We start from the raw sequence: 17,256 nt of genomic DNA on the forward strand, positions 1-17,256 counted from the left end.
TTGAGGGACTGGGTGATGCGGATGGAGCTGTACAAGATACAGGCCAAAGGGATCAGGAAACCAAAGAGCTGGGCAAATGCTATGATGCTGATCGCCTGAGGGAGCGACACATGACGTGTAGGCAGGTCTTTGAAACAGGTCGGTTTGCTCGCAGTCGGACTGTCGCTTGTCGTTAATTTACTGGGAATTGTGCTCAAAGTTTGTTCGAAGAACTTGGTGAAAACCAGAGGTACATGGGTGGGAGTGGCATCCAGAGAATCAGACATGTTGCTGGCTGAGTTGAGGCTGCTGCTGTTGCTGCCGCTGCGCATCAGAATAAATGGCGAGCAGGCCAGACCAACCACCACCCACACCACAAGACTGATGAGCAGGTCATAGCGCCGCCTCCATCGGCGAGCAGCGAATGGATCGAGCAGGAAGACACACCTCTGCATGCTGATGCACACCTGAAAAAACAGCGACATCTCATTTGAATTCCCTTATTTCCTCTAGTGAGTAGCTCACTCCAGGTTGCATTCTACTAAACTTACCAGGAACACTATGGAGGCATACATGTTGAGGTATTTGAGGTAGAAGCAGAACATGCAGACGTACGGTCCAAAGGGCCAGCTGTGGGTGAAGTAATAATAGATTCTGAGGGGCAGCGACAGGATGTGGACCAAGTCTGCGAGAGCCAGGTTTATCATGAAGATCACCGCCTTCGTTCTCTTGCTGTATAAGAACACACAGATAAGTTAACCACAGTCAAGATGTGTTTTGTGATAAATGTGACTCTGCAGTTTTGTACCTTATGTGTCTGCAGAGGACCCAGAGAGCTGTGGTGTTGAGCAGCAGTCCGGGGATGAAAAGCAACAGGTAGAAGTAGGTGTACATCTTGTTCATGGCTTCCTCCCAGCTGTTTAAGTTGTCATTGCATCCTGATGAGGACGAGTCGGGCGGCAGCTGATCCAGTCGTCCAGATGTGTTCAGAGGATTCATTGTTTCTCTCATACAGATAGTGATGGCATTACTGAATTAACCAGAGACCCAAAACCATCTGAAAAGAGAAAAGACAGAATTTATTGTCCTGAAGTTGTAGGTGTGTGTACTTCGTAAAGCAGACTTTACAAAGAGCTCATAGGTTGTAAGGAGCGTCCTGTTTAAACTTGAGAAAGTTTTATAGACATAAATGGGGATGCGCTGACTGGTGGCTTTTGATTGTATCTTCCTCTATGAACAAAAATAGCCTGGTAGTTCAGATTTAGCTATATAATTATAATACTTGTATGGACTTCTTGTTTCATTGGCTTGAGAGATGAAACTGAAAGTTCATTTTTAAAACTGGGATCTGAAGTTGGCAAATCATGTACAAAACAGCCAAGGGAGAACTTTCAGTCTCATCTTTGGCAGGTGTTTATCCACCTACAGTTTGACACGTGCTTTGTCTTTTTAGCTCCAGCAAAAGGAATCAGAATGAGAAATACTTTATTGATCCTTGAGGGGATAATGCTTAAAAATAACGGCTTGGCTGAATGAAAGAAAAACAGACCAAACTCTCTCCACCAACATGTCAGAGAGGGAACTGCTTCAATAGGTTTCTAACAAATAAAGGCAAACAGTGTGTTAAATAAGATGCTAAAAGTAGGACACAATAGAAAAAAGGGGGCATGCACAGTGACAAATGGGCATTAATCACCACTGAGAACTAAAATGCATTGATTACTTATTCTTATTCACACATGCAGATCCTTCCTCAGAAATCATAAAGAGTCATGAGTTTCTTATTATTTACATTTTACATGACCCTACAAGTCTACAATTAAGAATGCATTTACAATTGTATCCAAATATACAGAAATTTTGCAAAAATTTCACAGTGTAAACAATCAGAATTTTGTCATACCTTACTATTGAGTAAAAGTTCATGTTAGTAACTCATTAAGCGAATGTTGCACAAATTGTAGAGTTACTTCATCACTACACGCTGCTCAGACTGAAATATAGACAAGTGACAAATTTAAGGACAAATCTGTTATAAGTGTCTTAGTAAGATATGTCACCAGAACCACCTCAGTGCTTCTTCCGATTGATTATCAAAGTCTGTGGATCTCTACCATGGAGATAAAACACCATTTTTCCCAAAAAATATTCCCTCATTTGTTGTTTTGATGTTGAAAATGATGAGTTCTGTCAAACATGTCAGTTCATAATCTCCCACAAGTGTTTAACTGGGTTTAGAGCTGGAGACAAATGATTCACATCATTTTCATACTCAAATTCGTCTTCAAATTCGACTTTGTATTGAGTCACTGTCACTCATCCCAAGTGGACCCAAACCGGGCCAGCAAAATGCTCCAAAAGCGTAACAGAGCCGCTGGATCTTCTCTCTGTAGGGGCCAAGAGTTCAGCTTTTTCCTATAATTTGTCATCCGTCTGTAGTTGTATGAAGTTTTCTGATGCTCTGGAGGACACTTATCTAAGCTCTTCATTAACATCATGGGAAAAGCAACATTCAGTTATTAGCGTTTAACATGCAGTGGAGCGTAAAAGTCAGGATGCCTCTGACTTTTTTGCTTTTAAATTCTCTTGTGACTATCTTAAATTTATAAGGATTCATGGATGAATGGATTTTGACACTGATGCAGCCTTTTTCTGCCCCAACAGTCCACTGACGTGGTTCCCCGGATGAATCATCAAGTTAGATTATAAAAAGAAATTCAAAAAACATCATGCTGATCGAAGATAGACATTATGCAAATGATTTTTTTTAGCAACCCAGAGGGAGTTTGTTCGAAGTATCTTTCAGCAAAAACAATAATACATATATCAACTGTGACTTACTACCTCATTATTCAGTTCTTATTAGTGTGTTATTAGATGCTTCATGAGGCCTTAGGTGTTACATTAAGTGCTGAAGTCACATTTAGACAAAAAGCAACCGGAAATATGCTGCACACTAAAAGCCTGCATGCATATTTTAATCATTCTTGTATGACTCATCCAGTTCAACCAGAGCTTTATATTGTTTTAAGGTCTGAAAACGTGTCTGTGCACGTGTAAGGTCCCACATTCAACAGGGCGTTTAAAAATAATGATGCAAATCATAGGAAACGAGGCACTGCAAAAGATTACAGCAGGAAATGTGATCAAAAAAACTATTTACTTTGCTTATCACTGAAGCATCAGCTTTCTTTCTACCATCAAGACAAGTCCACACCCTTCCGATCCAGGCTCCACAAGGGAAGAGAAAGGTTGTTTTTTTTTTTTTTTTTGCTGCTTCACTGTATTTTTGACCTGTTTTGACTCCACAGTCAGCCGACACACTTAAACACATAACCTGCACGGTTAAGGCTTAACATAAGATTTCAACTTCCATGTGCCACTCTGAAACACATGTCAACAGTTTCTTAAACTTCTGTGTCTTAAAATCAGATCACTGACAATATTTCTAAACAGCTCAATCACATCCAGTGATATGATTTATCTGAAATGACAGCAGAAACAAATAATCCAAAACTTCTTTACCTTAACTTAATTCTTGTGTTTGGAGCAAAATCAGGTGTATAAATTTTACACTGAACACTTTGTGGAAAATTCCCTCTGAGATATGGCTCCTCACTTTGTCTATGTACCCTTCCGTCCAAGAAATATATGTTAGGACATTGAGAAATACCCTGATGTAACCTAAAAAACTTATTTGATGGAGATATAGCAACGACTGTTATGTACTGTGACTGTTGAATATGTTATACTTTACTTTATTGTACTCATTCCTTTTATATTATTTGTCTTTTGGTGTAAAGAGAAAATAAAAATTTTGAGTATTAGGAAAATTCAAATGCCAACAGCAATCAGCGTCAGCAAAATTTGACGCATGACTTTCACCACAAGGCACGGCTGCGTGACAGCCTTGCAGATGTTAGATCTACAAATAAATGCGCGTCATTACCTTTCGTTTCTGTATCTTCTCCCTAAATCATCAGCCTGGACGCAGGTGAGAGGTCAGAGCCAGGAGTGAACACATTCTCCAGCAGCTTCACCCTCCTGCAGACGTGCTGTCCTTCTCAAGCTGTGCAGCAACAAACAACTCGCGCTTCTGCGGCTAAAAAAAACAACACAACAACTTGTAAGTGCGTACATGTGAAGTCAGCATTAACCCCACCAGTGATGTGTCGATGCATGAGGTGGCGCGGTTTCGTGTGGGCTGTTCTCAGACCCGACTGTCTCTCGGTTTCTTAGGTAGGGTGATGAGGGGAAGAGGAAGCTCAGCCCTCTTACATGTGAGTGTTTTTCTACCGTTTATTACGTCACAAAGTTCCTTAGCAACTGAACCAAATCTTAGGACAGACAGTGTTGGCCACAGATGTGGTTAAGAAGCAAAATAACAGAAGTCAGAGAGGTTAATTTAGGATCACAGACTAGAGTGGAGGCAGATGTCGGTTCTTCTTACCTCTAATATGTTGATAGTTTCTAAAGCAGATGATCTGGTCACAGCACACTGAGGAAATGCACTTTGCATGCACACATCGACCCCGCTGAGTGTAAATGCAGCCTCAATTTGAGTCCTGAAGTTGTTACAGAAATGCAAGCACTCATCCGCTTCCCGTATCAGATGCTGTACTTCCTTCTTTTAATCTGCTGTGTATCACAGCTTGACTGATACATGGTGTAGGTGCATTTACTCCTCTGAAACTTTAAAAAGGGCAGAACTGAGTTACTTTCTTTTTCTTTTGGACAAGTTTGGACACACCTTCTCCTTCAGTGTTTTTTATTTCAGTATTTTATACATCGTAGATTAATACTGAAGACATCAAAAATATAAAAGGATACATTTGTAATTACCTTGTAAACAAAAAAAGTGTTAATCTTCAGTCTTAATCTACAATGTATAAAATAATACAAATAGATAAAAAGCATTGAATGAGAAGATGCTTCCTTTCTGTTGACTGGTAGTGTACCACTGCTGGTGAGGAGCAGCTCCCCACCATCTGGCACATTTTGCCACGTGGTTTTGGTTTTAGTTGCAGAAGAATCGAGACGATAAAGTTTCTCACATGCCTTGAAAATACAAAAACCACCGAACCTGTTACTTTCACACCATGAGGTATCCATTAAGTCCCAAAGTTCACAGGGACATGTGCGGGTAGTTTCAGTGTTACAAGCTTCCTCTGCTGCACTGTTTTACCTAAACACGTGCAGGTCAGTGCAGAGCTAGAACAAGCGTCCATCAGCAAACTCTGGCGTCTTTGATAAATATCTTTGTTCCAGCTTATGGCCACTAGATGTCAGAACAGGCCCTGCTTACTGAGCTACAGTGTTTTGTTTTTTTACATCTAAAGGGACAGAGCACTCCTCTACAACATACATTAGAGTGTCCTCTGTTGCAAAACTGAAGCAGCATTCTTGACATGAAGCACTCGAGGGGTAAAGGCGAACACCTGCATGTGTGTGCACTCCCATTCTTCTTATTTCCTGCCCTTCTTCTATCCACTCCAGCGTGGCCGCCCACCTCTCTGCTACCCTTGACCCCAAATCCCAGTCTGACAACTCGTGGTCTGTGTTGCTAAATGCACATCACTCACACAGCCAGAGAGGTCTGGTAGGATTACTAGATCTGTCCTCTCTCTCTTCTTCATTCTCTGCAGCAGATATAGAGGCATAATAGATTTCCAGGTAAGGCTACAAACCTCTAACTCTGCATTGCTTTATGAAAGACTGAGTAAACAACACTTTGGTTAATGCACCGGGCAGAAATCAGCTCCCTTCCTCAAGAACAGAAACATTTAGATGAGCCTGCTGCTAATTCAGAGAGGCCTGTTCACACCAGAAAGTGGCACAGCTCAGTTTATGCACAGTAGCAAACTGGGCTTCCTTCTGGTGTGCCGTTCCCTGAATTGTTTGTTGTTTCTTTCAATAAAAATGGAACCTTGCATGCCTGCCTCACAACTGGCTTAAAAGCATCTGTCTATTATAGAGCAGTTAGACGAAATAGGATGGTGCAACAAAGTTCACGAGCCGCAAAAAGTTCCAAGAGTTTTTGCATGCCTAACCCAAAATCGAAACTCATGTAAAAGATCCACCACAAAATCTCCTGCAAAATCAGTTTATTTCACCACTGTGTGGGCTTGTGTGATCAGATCTTACATCCTGCGGGGACTGCGTGATAAAATTCGACACGCTGTTGAGCTTTTCAGTTGCCAATTTGCCCACAAATTCATACATGCAAATATAGCAATTTCAGCTCCTGCATCTGCTGACTCATTACTGTTTTTGTGCTTCATGCTTTGTAAGATTTTGGGTAAGCAGTCAACAGTGTTCATCTGTACTTTGGAGTGTGTGCACATTGCAGTGTGTAAGAGACTTTGAGCAGATCTGCAGTCTAAGGCCAGATTAAGACAGAGAGAGCTCATTCAGAAGCAAACAATGGACCATTGCTCCAGTCATAATAAGCATTTGGCCTGTGACACAGCACACAGGCCAAGGTCCCGGACTAAATCAGAGCTGCCCTGTGCACCGAGAACAAGCTTGCAATTGGTGAAAATGCAGAAAAACTCCTCCATGAATTCAAACTTACAGTCTTGCTGACAAAAGGGCAGTTCGGAGTAGGTTTGACCGAGAGGACAGGCACAAAGCGACGGCCGGGGACAGAGATAATAAATGCAAAAACAAATCAAAACAGACATTTAGTGGCCTTAAACTTCGACATGGGGCACATTTGACTCAGCAGGTCAACACAACGCTGCGTTATACAGTAGTAACAAGAGAGTCATAACACTAAGGTAATAAAATGCTCTGCGAAGGCTGGATCTTTATAAGAATAAAAGTTATGGGCTCATCGGGTTACAAAACAACAACAATGGGGATGGAAATCTCCATCTTATCCACAATCCAGTGCATTTGTGAGTGTTTGTGGGTGTTAAGCCTGAGTGGTGATGTGTTGGAGTCTCTTTCAGAGGCTCTGGACTGTCACAATAGTCCCTGTGTAGCCGAGTCTCTGGTCCCTGTAGTGTTCTCTCATAACAAACACAGATACATTCCTCTGTTCTCCGCTGGTGGATTAATCCATAAAGCCCAGGCCATACCTCAGGACTTACCTCAGGAATTAACTAATCTGGTGAGTTATGTGTTGGCCACTTCCATTACCAAACAGATGATTGCTTTATTTTTCAAGTTCAAGGCGCCTGTCAAACCCACTCTGTGCTTCTTTATTTTCCTCAGAGGAGTCAGAATCGACTCTCAGACATCTTTGTCTCTTTTCCATTGCTGGCTAGAGTGTGAGTGTCTCTGGGGACAGCAGTCAAGGTGTCCTGAGTCTCGGTGTCGCTCCGGGGGATGCTCTCAGGCCGGGATCCCCCTTTACCCCCCAAGGTCAGGCTCTTCTGGAAGCTCTCCGAGGTGAAGTAGTAGACTACGGGGTCCAGGCAGCAATTCAGAGTGGCCATGCACAGAGTGATCGGGTAAAGAGTTCGGGCAAAGCGCTCCACAGCGCAGTTAGCCAGGGCCTGGGTCCGCACCAGCGCGTACAGGAAGAGGATGGAGTTATAAGGGACAAAGCAGATGATGAAGATGGCGAGATGGACCAGGATCATACGCAACACGCGCCTCTTGCTTTCGCAGCCGTGACCGACAGTCATCGGGCGACGCAGCGTCCGAAGAACCAGCGAGGAACAAACCAAGTTGGCCAAGAGGGGGATGAGGAAACCGACAATCTGAGGAAATAACAAGAAGTAGAGCAAAAAAAAATACTTCACATAAATGGAACCCCAGCTAGCAGAGCAAAACATTCTAAAATGTTTAAAAGAAAGCATTTTAATCCAATGTTCAAAGAATGTTTTAGGGATATTTATCGTTTCAAATATTGCATTAAGAACGTTCCTCAAAGTTCTGATAATGTTTTCAGCAGAAAGTTTTGTTTTAGTTCCCAGAATGTTGTTTTAAAAGGTTCTCTAAAGACACTCTGAAAATGCACGAATATCCGAATGTTGCTTCGAGAACATTCTTCATTTGTTATCGTGTAACATTGTGGGAACGTTTTATTAAAGAACATGCTCAACAGCAACCTTCCCAGAACATCCTCAGAATACTGCAGGCAAAACGTTCTCCCTCTGCTAATACCTCAAATTACAGGAAAACGCATTCTCAGGTAGCAGGGAATGTTCCCACAACATTGGCTAACATTACATAACAGTTCTAATAATGTTTTAAAGACAACATTTTAATATAATGCTAAAAGGATGTTTTTAGGATATTTGTCATGAACTAAGACAAAATGTTCTAACATTCACAGGATGATTGGAGGATGCTGTCAGATTATGTTACATGATAACAACCAAAGAGCAAACCGACATTCAAAAATGTTTGTCAAGATTCAGGCCTACAAGTAAAAAAATGTATTTTGCTGTCATCTGATATATTCACAAAGGTGGAACATTTCGCCTGCAATATTCTGAGGATGTTCTGGGGATGTTGGTGTTGAGCATGTTCTTTTAGAACGCATTCCTAAAGTGTTACAGGACAACAAAGGAATAATGTTCTTGTAGCAACATTTGGAAAACATTATCCTGCCTTTAAGAGCAACATTATGGAAAAACATTGCTGGAACTTTCTCAGAACTCGTTTAGAACAAATAAGAAATTTTCTCGGCCCTCATTGCAATGTCTTTGTCTTAATAAAGAAAAAGAAGTGTACAAGTAGTGTGCGTTTTGATGTGTCTCCATTCACCTCGATGAAGATGGTGATTTTAGACAGGTAGGTCTTCCAGGTGCTCTTGGAAAAGCCCTCGAAGCAGGTGGTGGCTTTGGTGGTGCTGTTGATGGTGGAGAAGAAGGTCACAGATATCCCTCCTCCCACGATGGTCAGCCACACGGCGGCACAAACCAGCGCCGCGTTCCTTCGTGTGCGGATCGAACGTGACCGGAAAGGGTAGACTATGGCCAGGAAGCGATCCACGCTGATGCAGGTGAGGAAGAGCATGCTGCCGTAGATGTTGGTGATGAAGGCGGTTCCTGACACCTTACACAGTCCATCTCCAAAGGGCCAGTGGCGGTTCACGTTGTAGAACACCTTGAAGGGCAGCGTGAAAACAAACACCAAATCTGACAGCGCTAAGTTAGTCATAAACATGGTGGTCTCGTTGCGCATCTTCATCCGGAAGCAGAACACAAACAGGGCGGCGCAGTTGGTTATCAGGCCTAAAACAAAGACCACGCTGTAAACCACAGAGTACAAGTTGTACTTGAAGGAGTCGTCAATCCCACAATCCTCCATTCCAGTCTCGTTCAGCACCAAGCTTGCCATGGTGACAGCTCAGACGGGGAAGGGGCGTCCGCCAAAATAAAGGGAGCACAAAAGGCGTCAGGAAAGGGGGAGCTAGAGCGGATATCTGGGGATCGGAGGTGTCAGCAGGGGACCCACCAGTCGAACCCCCTTCGAGTCATCGTGGACACACAAACGGAGGCAGAGACTGTCAGGCTGCACAACTGCCGGGCCGCTCGGTCCTCCTGCAGAGAGAAAAGGAAAAAGCACTCAGTCACTTCCTCACTATAAAAGTTACAGAAACAAGAAGGAAAACATTTCAGCTCTCCAGAAGATGAAGCTGACATGTTTACACCGTTAAACAAAACATCTACTGGAGAACACGGATGGCAGAAATGTAAGTGACATTTCAATCTCACAAACGGAGTCTAAATTGTAGGAAACAAACACAACCTCCAAAAAGTATTTATCTAGGTAAATGAGTTGGTAATGCTACATTATTCATCAGCATCCAAGATCCATTAAAAACCTTTAAATTGTCCACTTTTCTTTTCATTATCACCATATCTTCACCATCACAGACCAGAGAACCTTGATCTGATCTACAAAGCTGTACAACCATTACTCTGTTTCTCCTATATTTTATTAAAAATGCAATCAATGTAGTGTTTTACATTCATCAGAGGAAAAAAAAGCAAAAGTCAAAAGCATACAGTATTACTGACATGTTTCTAAAACAAATTTAATGCATGAATTTTGTAAAATCTCAGCTCTAACTTCCAGATATGTTTGTGCCTATTTGCATGTTTGCTTTTTGTCAGTATAAATACAGCTCTGTTCAGCTACATGGCAGTGGTAAAAGCAGCACTCAGGTTGGACTGTGGAATGTAAATAGCTGCCAGAGACAGGAACATGTGCTGCAGATTGAATGTAAGAGTAAACTTTCTTTACATCCCATCCACATGCATTCACAAACCGGCGTAAACAGCTCAATGCAAAATCCACTTCCAACCATAAAAGCAGAGAAAAGAATCCATGGCTGAACTCCAGCTGGAAGAAGTAAATAACTCTGCATGCCGGCTTTGGGGGGTGAAAGGCGGTGCAGAGCTGCTCCCACCGATACACAACTCTGCTGCACAGAACGCACAATAGTTTGTCAGATGTTAACAATTCCAGTGATTTGACATTGTGAAAGACAATGAGTGTATCTGGCTGTTTACTTCAAGATGTGATGTCAGACTGTTGGGAATGTGTGGAGTGAAAACTATCTTATCTGTGTCACAGTGTGTTGTGTTTTATCAACCAGCTTGATATTCCACATCCACAGTAAACTTCATTTTTGTGTTGCGGAAATGTTGACCAAAGACTCCAATCATGGAAATCCATGTTTTATTTTGTATTACAATGAAATCTTTATGAGTTAAATAATCATGTGTGTATTTTTCCAATTTTTTGTGTGTGTGTTTGGAATAAGTCATAGAGCTATAAAACCAAGTTAAAAGAAAGACTTCCGTGACAATTTATGTATGAGTGTTTTTCTCGAATATCAACCTCAATTGCCTTTGAAAACATTTCTGGCTCATAGGATGTGTCTTTTTAGAGATTATGATGTTAGTACAGAGAAAATTCTTGTTTTGAAATGTATGTGAATTCGCCAAGTGGTCAAAGTGCATAGTGCCCTTAGTGAAGAGCATGCGTTGTTCACATGATCAATTAAGAAAACATGTATGCTGGAAGGAGACAGACTGGCGACCTGTCCAGGGTGTCCCCTGCCTTCGCCCGAGTCAGCTGAGATAGGCTCCAGCACCCCCCGCGACCCTAGTGAGGATAAAGCGGAGTATAGAGGATGGATGGATGTATGCTGGAAGGAGCTGAGGTAGAACGATGCTGAATAAAATAATGAAAATACTAAGAGGACATTGACGGACTGTAACAACCCCTAAATTTTTGGTCAGAAGGCCCACATGTTATGTGATTGTAATTCTATTATTAATGACCTTTTGTTTAGGTTTGTGTTTTTATTTTGTGCTGACAAAATGCTTGTGTCTGTATCATTTATTTTTTATTAGTTTATCATGGTGTTTGCTGGTGAAAAGAAGATTTTCTGTGGCAAAGAAGAGAATGAATACTGGTCAAACATCAGTTGGAGTGTGGCTTATCTGTACCAGAAGAAAAACTTTGGCAGCAGGTATGGCATTTATGGCAACAAGCAGAAACTGCAGGTGTGTTTTTGAACCACACTTCCAGAGATCCAGTGTCACCTGTATGACATCACATGTCCACAAAAAGGGAATAATGACTTGAGGCCAAGAAAAAGCAGCAGAGAGAACAACAGTATTCAGCTTTACACTCAGTAGAGTTAAAGAGTGAGCGTGTTGCATTAGATCTCCACTCTGTCTGGCAGAACTATGCCTGTAGGGTGTGCAGCTTGTGATTTTGCACAGAAATGCCACCTCAGAAGCCCAGTTCTGTACTATACTGTACATTAAAGAATGTTCACATAATTTCCTCAGTGAGTCACTGGTTAAATCACCATCATGTTTACTCATTTGTTGATAGACTGTGGCCTAAAAGACATATACTGAAGTAAAACTCTTCAAGTTTGCCAGTTTCAAGTGTGAATTTAACAGAGACTACAACCAACTTACTTTAGTTGAGAAGCCACACATCATCTTCCTGCACCTGCTGCACATGTAAACAGAAAAGAATAAACTCTAGCGCTGTTTAAATCTCGACAAACAGCGTGATGCACTGCACACGATCAGCAGCTTTCCCAAGACTCAAAGCACGAAGGCATGTGCCAAACAAACAAAAGCATTAACTTAATTGCTAAACGCAGCCAAAACAGGAGTTTGTAGTTTTCCTCTGCGACCTCACATCTCTGTTAACCCTCTAAACCCCCAAAACCCAGTGGTCGGTTTGAAAGTTATGTTTTCTTTTTAAAAATCCCCAAAATTACACCATTTATCATAGAGAGAAACTGTAAAAACAGAAAAGAACAAGACGACATGGTCATCAATATCCCCCGCCACATGTGATGTCTATGAGTCTATATCCAAAATAGTGATAAAGGGCCATAACTCTGTTCAATATTATCGCACAGGTCTCATTTTCGAACTTGATCAAGGTGTCCATGGTGTGAAGCTACACACTAAATTTCGTAATCCTAGCTGTAATAGTTTCCGAGAAAAGCTGTCCCCTTCATCTTGGACTTCGTGGAGGCGGGGGATAATAACTGGATTGACCACTCTCCAACTGTCCTTGTATGCATCACATGTCAGGAAATACAACACAAAACAAGCTTAAAATTGAAAAATGACATTAAGATCACATTGGAAACAATCACTACAGGTCTCAGTCAAAAATTCAACAAAAGAAACCATTTACAAAGGATCCTGTAAAGAACAATGACCAGAACAACTTCAGCTGTGACCGACAGTTACATAACAAAAGTCCAGATTTCCACGTGAACTGCAGGTGTGTTTTCACAGAGAAGAGATTAATAAAATAATAATTGCATGGTTAAAAAACAGAATACAGAGGAATGAGCTGTTGTAGATACATTCAGCATGGTGAAACATCTTTCTAGAGTTGATGCGCTAGTTGAGTTTGTACAAGATGCAAATATATAAATATCTAAATATTCATAACATGTGGAGCCTTTTTTCCCCCCGTATCTTTTCAGTATCGGTAACACATGTAGGAACTTAGATAAATGTTGAAAATGCAGCTGTCATTATTTCCTGTTTTTATGCCATTATAACTGTGACACTGCCAAATACAGTAGATGTTTCCATAGAGGTGCAGGACTTTATATTGCAGTGGAAAAGTGAGCCCACAGTGAATAAAAATGTAACAGGAACAAATTTTAAAACAAGAAAAGCACTCAGAGAGCACAGTATTCTGCCAAGGCTGCTTACTCGTAGCATTTCCAATGACTGAAATCGTGAAAAAATCGTGGCAGAAATCACAGCAAGATAGAATGTGGTCATTTAATATAGACGTACCCACAAACAAAATGACCTTGCGCTGTGCACAGGCAAGTGTTCTGCATGTGTACGTGTACGGATACCGAATCACGTGACCGAAATATGTAGCAGTCGGCGGGAACTGATGGGATTCAGAAACATCGCCAAAATTTCTCCGAAACGTCCCCGATAAGTCCACAGCGGTGGACTCGTAGCAGGATCTCAATTATGTGATCATCAGCAGGCAGCTGATTTAGTGTTTGCTTGTTGTCATAGTTACATTGACACGGTGCTGTTATCTCACAATGGCACAGAAATCTTTAACAAACCCTTGGATCCAGACTATAAGCCGCATCACTGCCAAAATCTAATCACTTGGTCCTTGTGTTATTTCTGACCTTCTCTGAAAATGTCATCCACATCTGTTATTTAGTTTTTGCGTAATGTTGTTAACAGACAAACAGACAGACAAATGTAGGCCAATCGTCACATAACTAGTCCTTGGTGGAGTCAGAAAAAAAACACTCAGAAACTGCTTCAGGTACAAAGCGTTGACACATTCATTTCAGTTTACTAGTCATAAGGAGTGTTGCAAACCATGTGAAAGCTGTAGTAGAGTTTCTCTCAAGACTCAGAGCAGAAGTTTCCAACCTGAGACTGAACTGATGTTACCAGGATTTTATGGCAAATGTTCAAAATCCTGCACTAGAAACTGAAGTGTTTGTTGACACTGCCAGGTTGGATCATGGCAGATGTTGGATGCTGCATTTTTTGACCTACATTACAAACTAAAATGTCAGGCCATTGTAGCCTCTGTCGCATTGATTTAGACTGTTTTTTATCTTACTTTGCCAGCATATCTCTCAGCTTTACAGTAGTGCAGTTCTAAATTGCTGCAGCGCCCGGATGTAAATAGCTAAACTGACCTTATCTTTCGTTATGCAGCAGAGCTAAAGCGGCAGTGAGGCGGTCGGCTGCTGTGGCCTTGTGTGTTAAAAGTCCAGAGAGTCTCTGGATAGGATTCCCTCTGTCTTTTCAACACACACACACACACACACACACACACACACACATGTTTGTTTTTCTATACCGGTGGGGACTTACCATTGACTCCCATTCATATCTAACTCCTAACCCATACCCTAACCCTAACCTTAACCATCACCAAATCAATGCCTAACCCTAAACAAACGTTTTTGCACTTTTACATTTTTTATTAACAACAATATGGCCAAGAAAACGGTGTTGCCACCCGTGGGGACCTCATTTTAGGTCCCCACCGTAAGACAAGTCCCCACCTTTATAGCAAATAGTCAGGTCAAAGTCCCCACCTGTATAGCAGAAACAAATACACACACACACACACACACACACACACACACACACACACACACACACACACACACACACACAAAGGCGGGGCTGTGAGTGTGAGCAGTCCATCAGTCGTGTCCTGTGCCAGCTGCAGTGTGACATCTTTACTGCATTTTCACACGCCTCCCTAAAAGCCTCACAATGCCCTCACTGTGCCCATCTGCAGCAAACACACACACTTATTAGATGCAAACGTGAACACCCCAGCAGGCAAATTCTTACATGTGGCACACACAAACACACACTACAGTGCTGTGTGGACTGTGGCTCAGGCCCAGGATCCCTGACGGTGCCGGCCTCATATTCAGCTGATGTTGTTTCTGCGGGGAGTCCAGCCTATAGAACATTGAGTTTGGCTGCGGTACAGTTTATGTTTGAAAGTAAGAAGAGCCTCCAACCTCTGCTGCATATCTGGAGCTGAGACTCGCTCAGGCATGTTGCTCTGTTTGATTTGGTGTCCAGGTCGTGGACAGCTGCACGGTTCTACAGGGTTTCCCCCCGCAGTCGGACGCAGCAGCGACAGAAACAGGCCTCTGGGACCCGCTGATATGAACAGATCGAGTTCAGGCTCAGCTCACATCCAGCTGTTCCTTTCCCTCACATGCTTAGAGAAAACAGGGCAGAGAGGGCTGGAGGTGGAGGACAGGCAGGAGCTCAGTGTCCGCTTGGAAAGGACATCTTCACTGCTCAGAGGCTGTTTTCAATGAAGAACCTCACTCACTACCACAAATGCATGAAGTATCACTGAAAGAACTTCTACTAGAGCAGAAACTTAATTAAACAGGGATTTAAACATTTTTACTGATTAAGGGTCAATATAATTCTCTGTATTCAGCTTTAAAAATGTAAGCATTTGCTAGCTGTCCTCTTTTTCTGTGGTTGTAACTGCAATATGTGGCCTGTTGCCTAAAGAACTTCTACTTTTATTAACACAAAAAGTCCACAAAGCAAATTTTTGAACATTTTTATTGTTTAGAAGCTATCAGAATTTTCCTTTACTGATCATAACTATCAATTTTAGTTGTAATTGTAATATTTAGACTGTTCCTCAGACAAAAAAAGCAGTGTGAATGTAAATTCTCTGAGTATTACTTAAAGAATTGTTACTTTTATGGGAGCAGAGTCAATTGAGCAAATGTTTTACCATTTTTAATGATCAGAGGTCAGTATAACTCTCTGGATTAAGGTTTACAGAAGCAAAAAAGTTGCTAATTCTCTTCTCTTTCTGTAGTTGGAATTAGAATATTTGGATGGCAACTCAAACAAAACAAGAAATTTTAAGATAATCTGAGATGGAGGATATGTGATGGGATTATTTTATGAGAATGTATGAACCAAACTGTAAATTTGCTTGATTGTGTCATTAAAAAAACACAAACTAATCAAGAAACACGGTTCAGTTTATAAAGAAAACTGTTTTGTTAGGCAAAATGTTGAGAAAATGAGGTGTTGACTGGACTGGAATTGAATTGGCTCCTGATTCTTGAGGCTGGATTGTAATCTGTGGGGATGTTGTGTAACAGAGAATTGCACTAAAGGTGTAATCTACAGTGAGCAGACACACAAACTTACTTGTTGAATCATTTTGTAGTAAGTTGTATTACCTTACAGTGAAAGTTACTATTTTAAAGTCTGGTCACACATTTACAGTCAAGCTGTTTCTTGATAGGTCAGCTGTAAAAAATAGGATTTTTGGTCCATGTGTGTAAAGCCGCTCTAAGCAGCAGCTCCTCCAAAGTTTTTCTCATCTACAGTCAGCACATGTTTTTATCAGCTTTAAAGCAAAAAAAACTTGCTGTGTGGAGCAGACTTACTGGCAGCTGAATGGATGGTGACAGCTCGCCTCCTGGATGTTTGTCCGCCTGGCAGCAGCGCAGCGGCGCAGCTGTCAAAGAGGGAAAACTTCACACTTTCCCCCTCAGAAGTTCTGCTGCTGTTTAGCTTTCAAACCGGATGATTTGGGGGGTTCTCCTTCAACTCCGAGTCGGATTGTGACTAAACGACGCCAGTAACCTGCGCCGCCGTTTTTAAGCGACTCCTGCGGGTGTGAGTTCTCCCATTAATCCTGACGACTCGCTCCGTCCGCTCCGGGTCCGCATCAGTCCACCGCGCCTGCTCAGCCCGGCCGTGTGCGCGGGCATGTGCGTGTGCCTGCACGGTCACAGGAAACGAGACAATAGCACCTCGGCTGGGCAGGGGGGAGGAGGAGGAGGAGGAGGGGGAGGAGGGGGCGTGAATAGAGGGCTGTTGTGAAGAAGGAAAGGACGCAGAGATCTATCTATCTATCTATCTATCTATCTATCTATTGGTTACCTTAGTATCCTTTACATAGGTAAAAGTACTCCATAAAAGTACTCTGTTACAAGTAAAAGTCTTGCTTTAGTACAAGTATCCAAGCATCATCACAAAAGTGTACTTAAAGTATCAAAAGTCATTAATGTCACTCATCTGAGTTAATAATGGTGTTGACTTTATTTATTTAGCAGCATTTAAAAATAGAGTTTCCATAGAATTTTACAGACCTTAAAAAAGGCTTTCAGGAAGATCATTAAACAACACAAGGCCAAACAGGAAAATAAAAACCAGGGAAGCAAGAAGTGGAGAAGCAGAGTTAAACACAGTAAAAGATACAGAATGTCAGTTTAAATAAATCAGTGCGACAAACACCAACTGACATAAC

The 17,256-nt window shown here is 41.9% G+C and overlaps 2 protein-coding genes across 2 annotated transcripts in view; both read right to left on the minus strand.

The window, feature by feature from the left end:
• p2ry10 (P2Y receptor family member 10) overlaps positions 1–5,960 on the minus strand; it is a 6,733-nt gene extending 773 nt beyond the window's left edge. The window contains exons 1-4 of the mRNA XM_022221859.2: positions 3,929–5,960; positions 788–1,036; positions 531–711; positions 1–446 (exon numbers count right to left, since the gene is read on the minus strand). The exon at positions 1–446 is cut by the window's left edge and continues 773 nt beyond it. Coding sequence (XP_022077551.1) covers positions 1–446; positions 531–711; positions 788–990 — 830 coding nt within the window. The 5' untranslated portion in view covers positions 991–1,036; positions 3,929–5,960. The remainder of the gene's footprint in view (positions 447–530; positions 712–787; positions 1,037–3,928) is intronic.
• A 106-nt stretch (positions 5,961–6,066) lies between these two features.
• On the minus strand, positions 6,067–16,728 carry lpar4 (lysophosphatidic acid receptor 4). The gene is made up of 3 exons (XM_022221860.2): positions 16,391–16,728; positions 8,701–9,479; positions 6,067–7,688 (listed from the first exon to the last, which is right to left on the minus strand). The coding sequence occupies exons 2-3, from the start codon at positions 9,274–9,276 to the stop codon at positions 7,203–7,205; spliced, it is 1,062 nt and encodes a 353-aa protein (XP_022077552.2). The 5' UTR covers positions 9,277–9,479; positions 16,391–16,728; the 3' UTR covers positions 6,067–7,202.
• Positions 16,729–17,256: the final 528 nt, after the last annotated feature.

Source organism: Acanthochromis polyacanthus, chromosome 10 (assembly GCF_021347895.1).
Source record: "Acanthochromis polyacanthus isolate Apoly-LR-REF ecotype Palm Island chromosome 10, KAUST_Apoly_ChrSc, whole genome shotgun sequence".
Taxonomy (NCBI): domain Eukaryota; kingdom Metazoa; phylum Chordata; class Actinopteri; family Pomacentridae; genus Acanthochromis; species Acanthochromis polyacanthus.

Excerpts from the sequence above, each read along its gene's own strand:
- lpar4 (XM_022221860.2), bottom strand. The coding sequence starts at position 9,276 with ATGGCAAGCTTGGTGCTGAACGAGACTGGAATGGAGGATTGTGGGATT. Across the intron at positions 7,689-8,700 it reads AAATCACCATCTTCATCGAG|ATTGTCGGTTTCCTCATCCC; the intron begins GTGAATGGAGAC and ends TTATTTCCTCAG.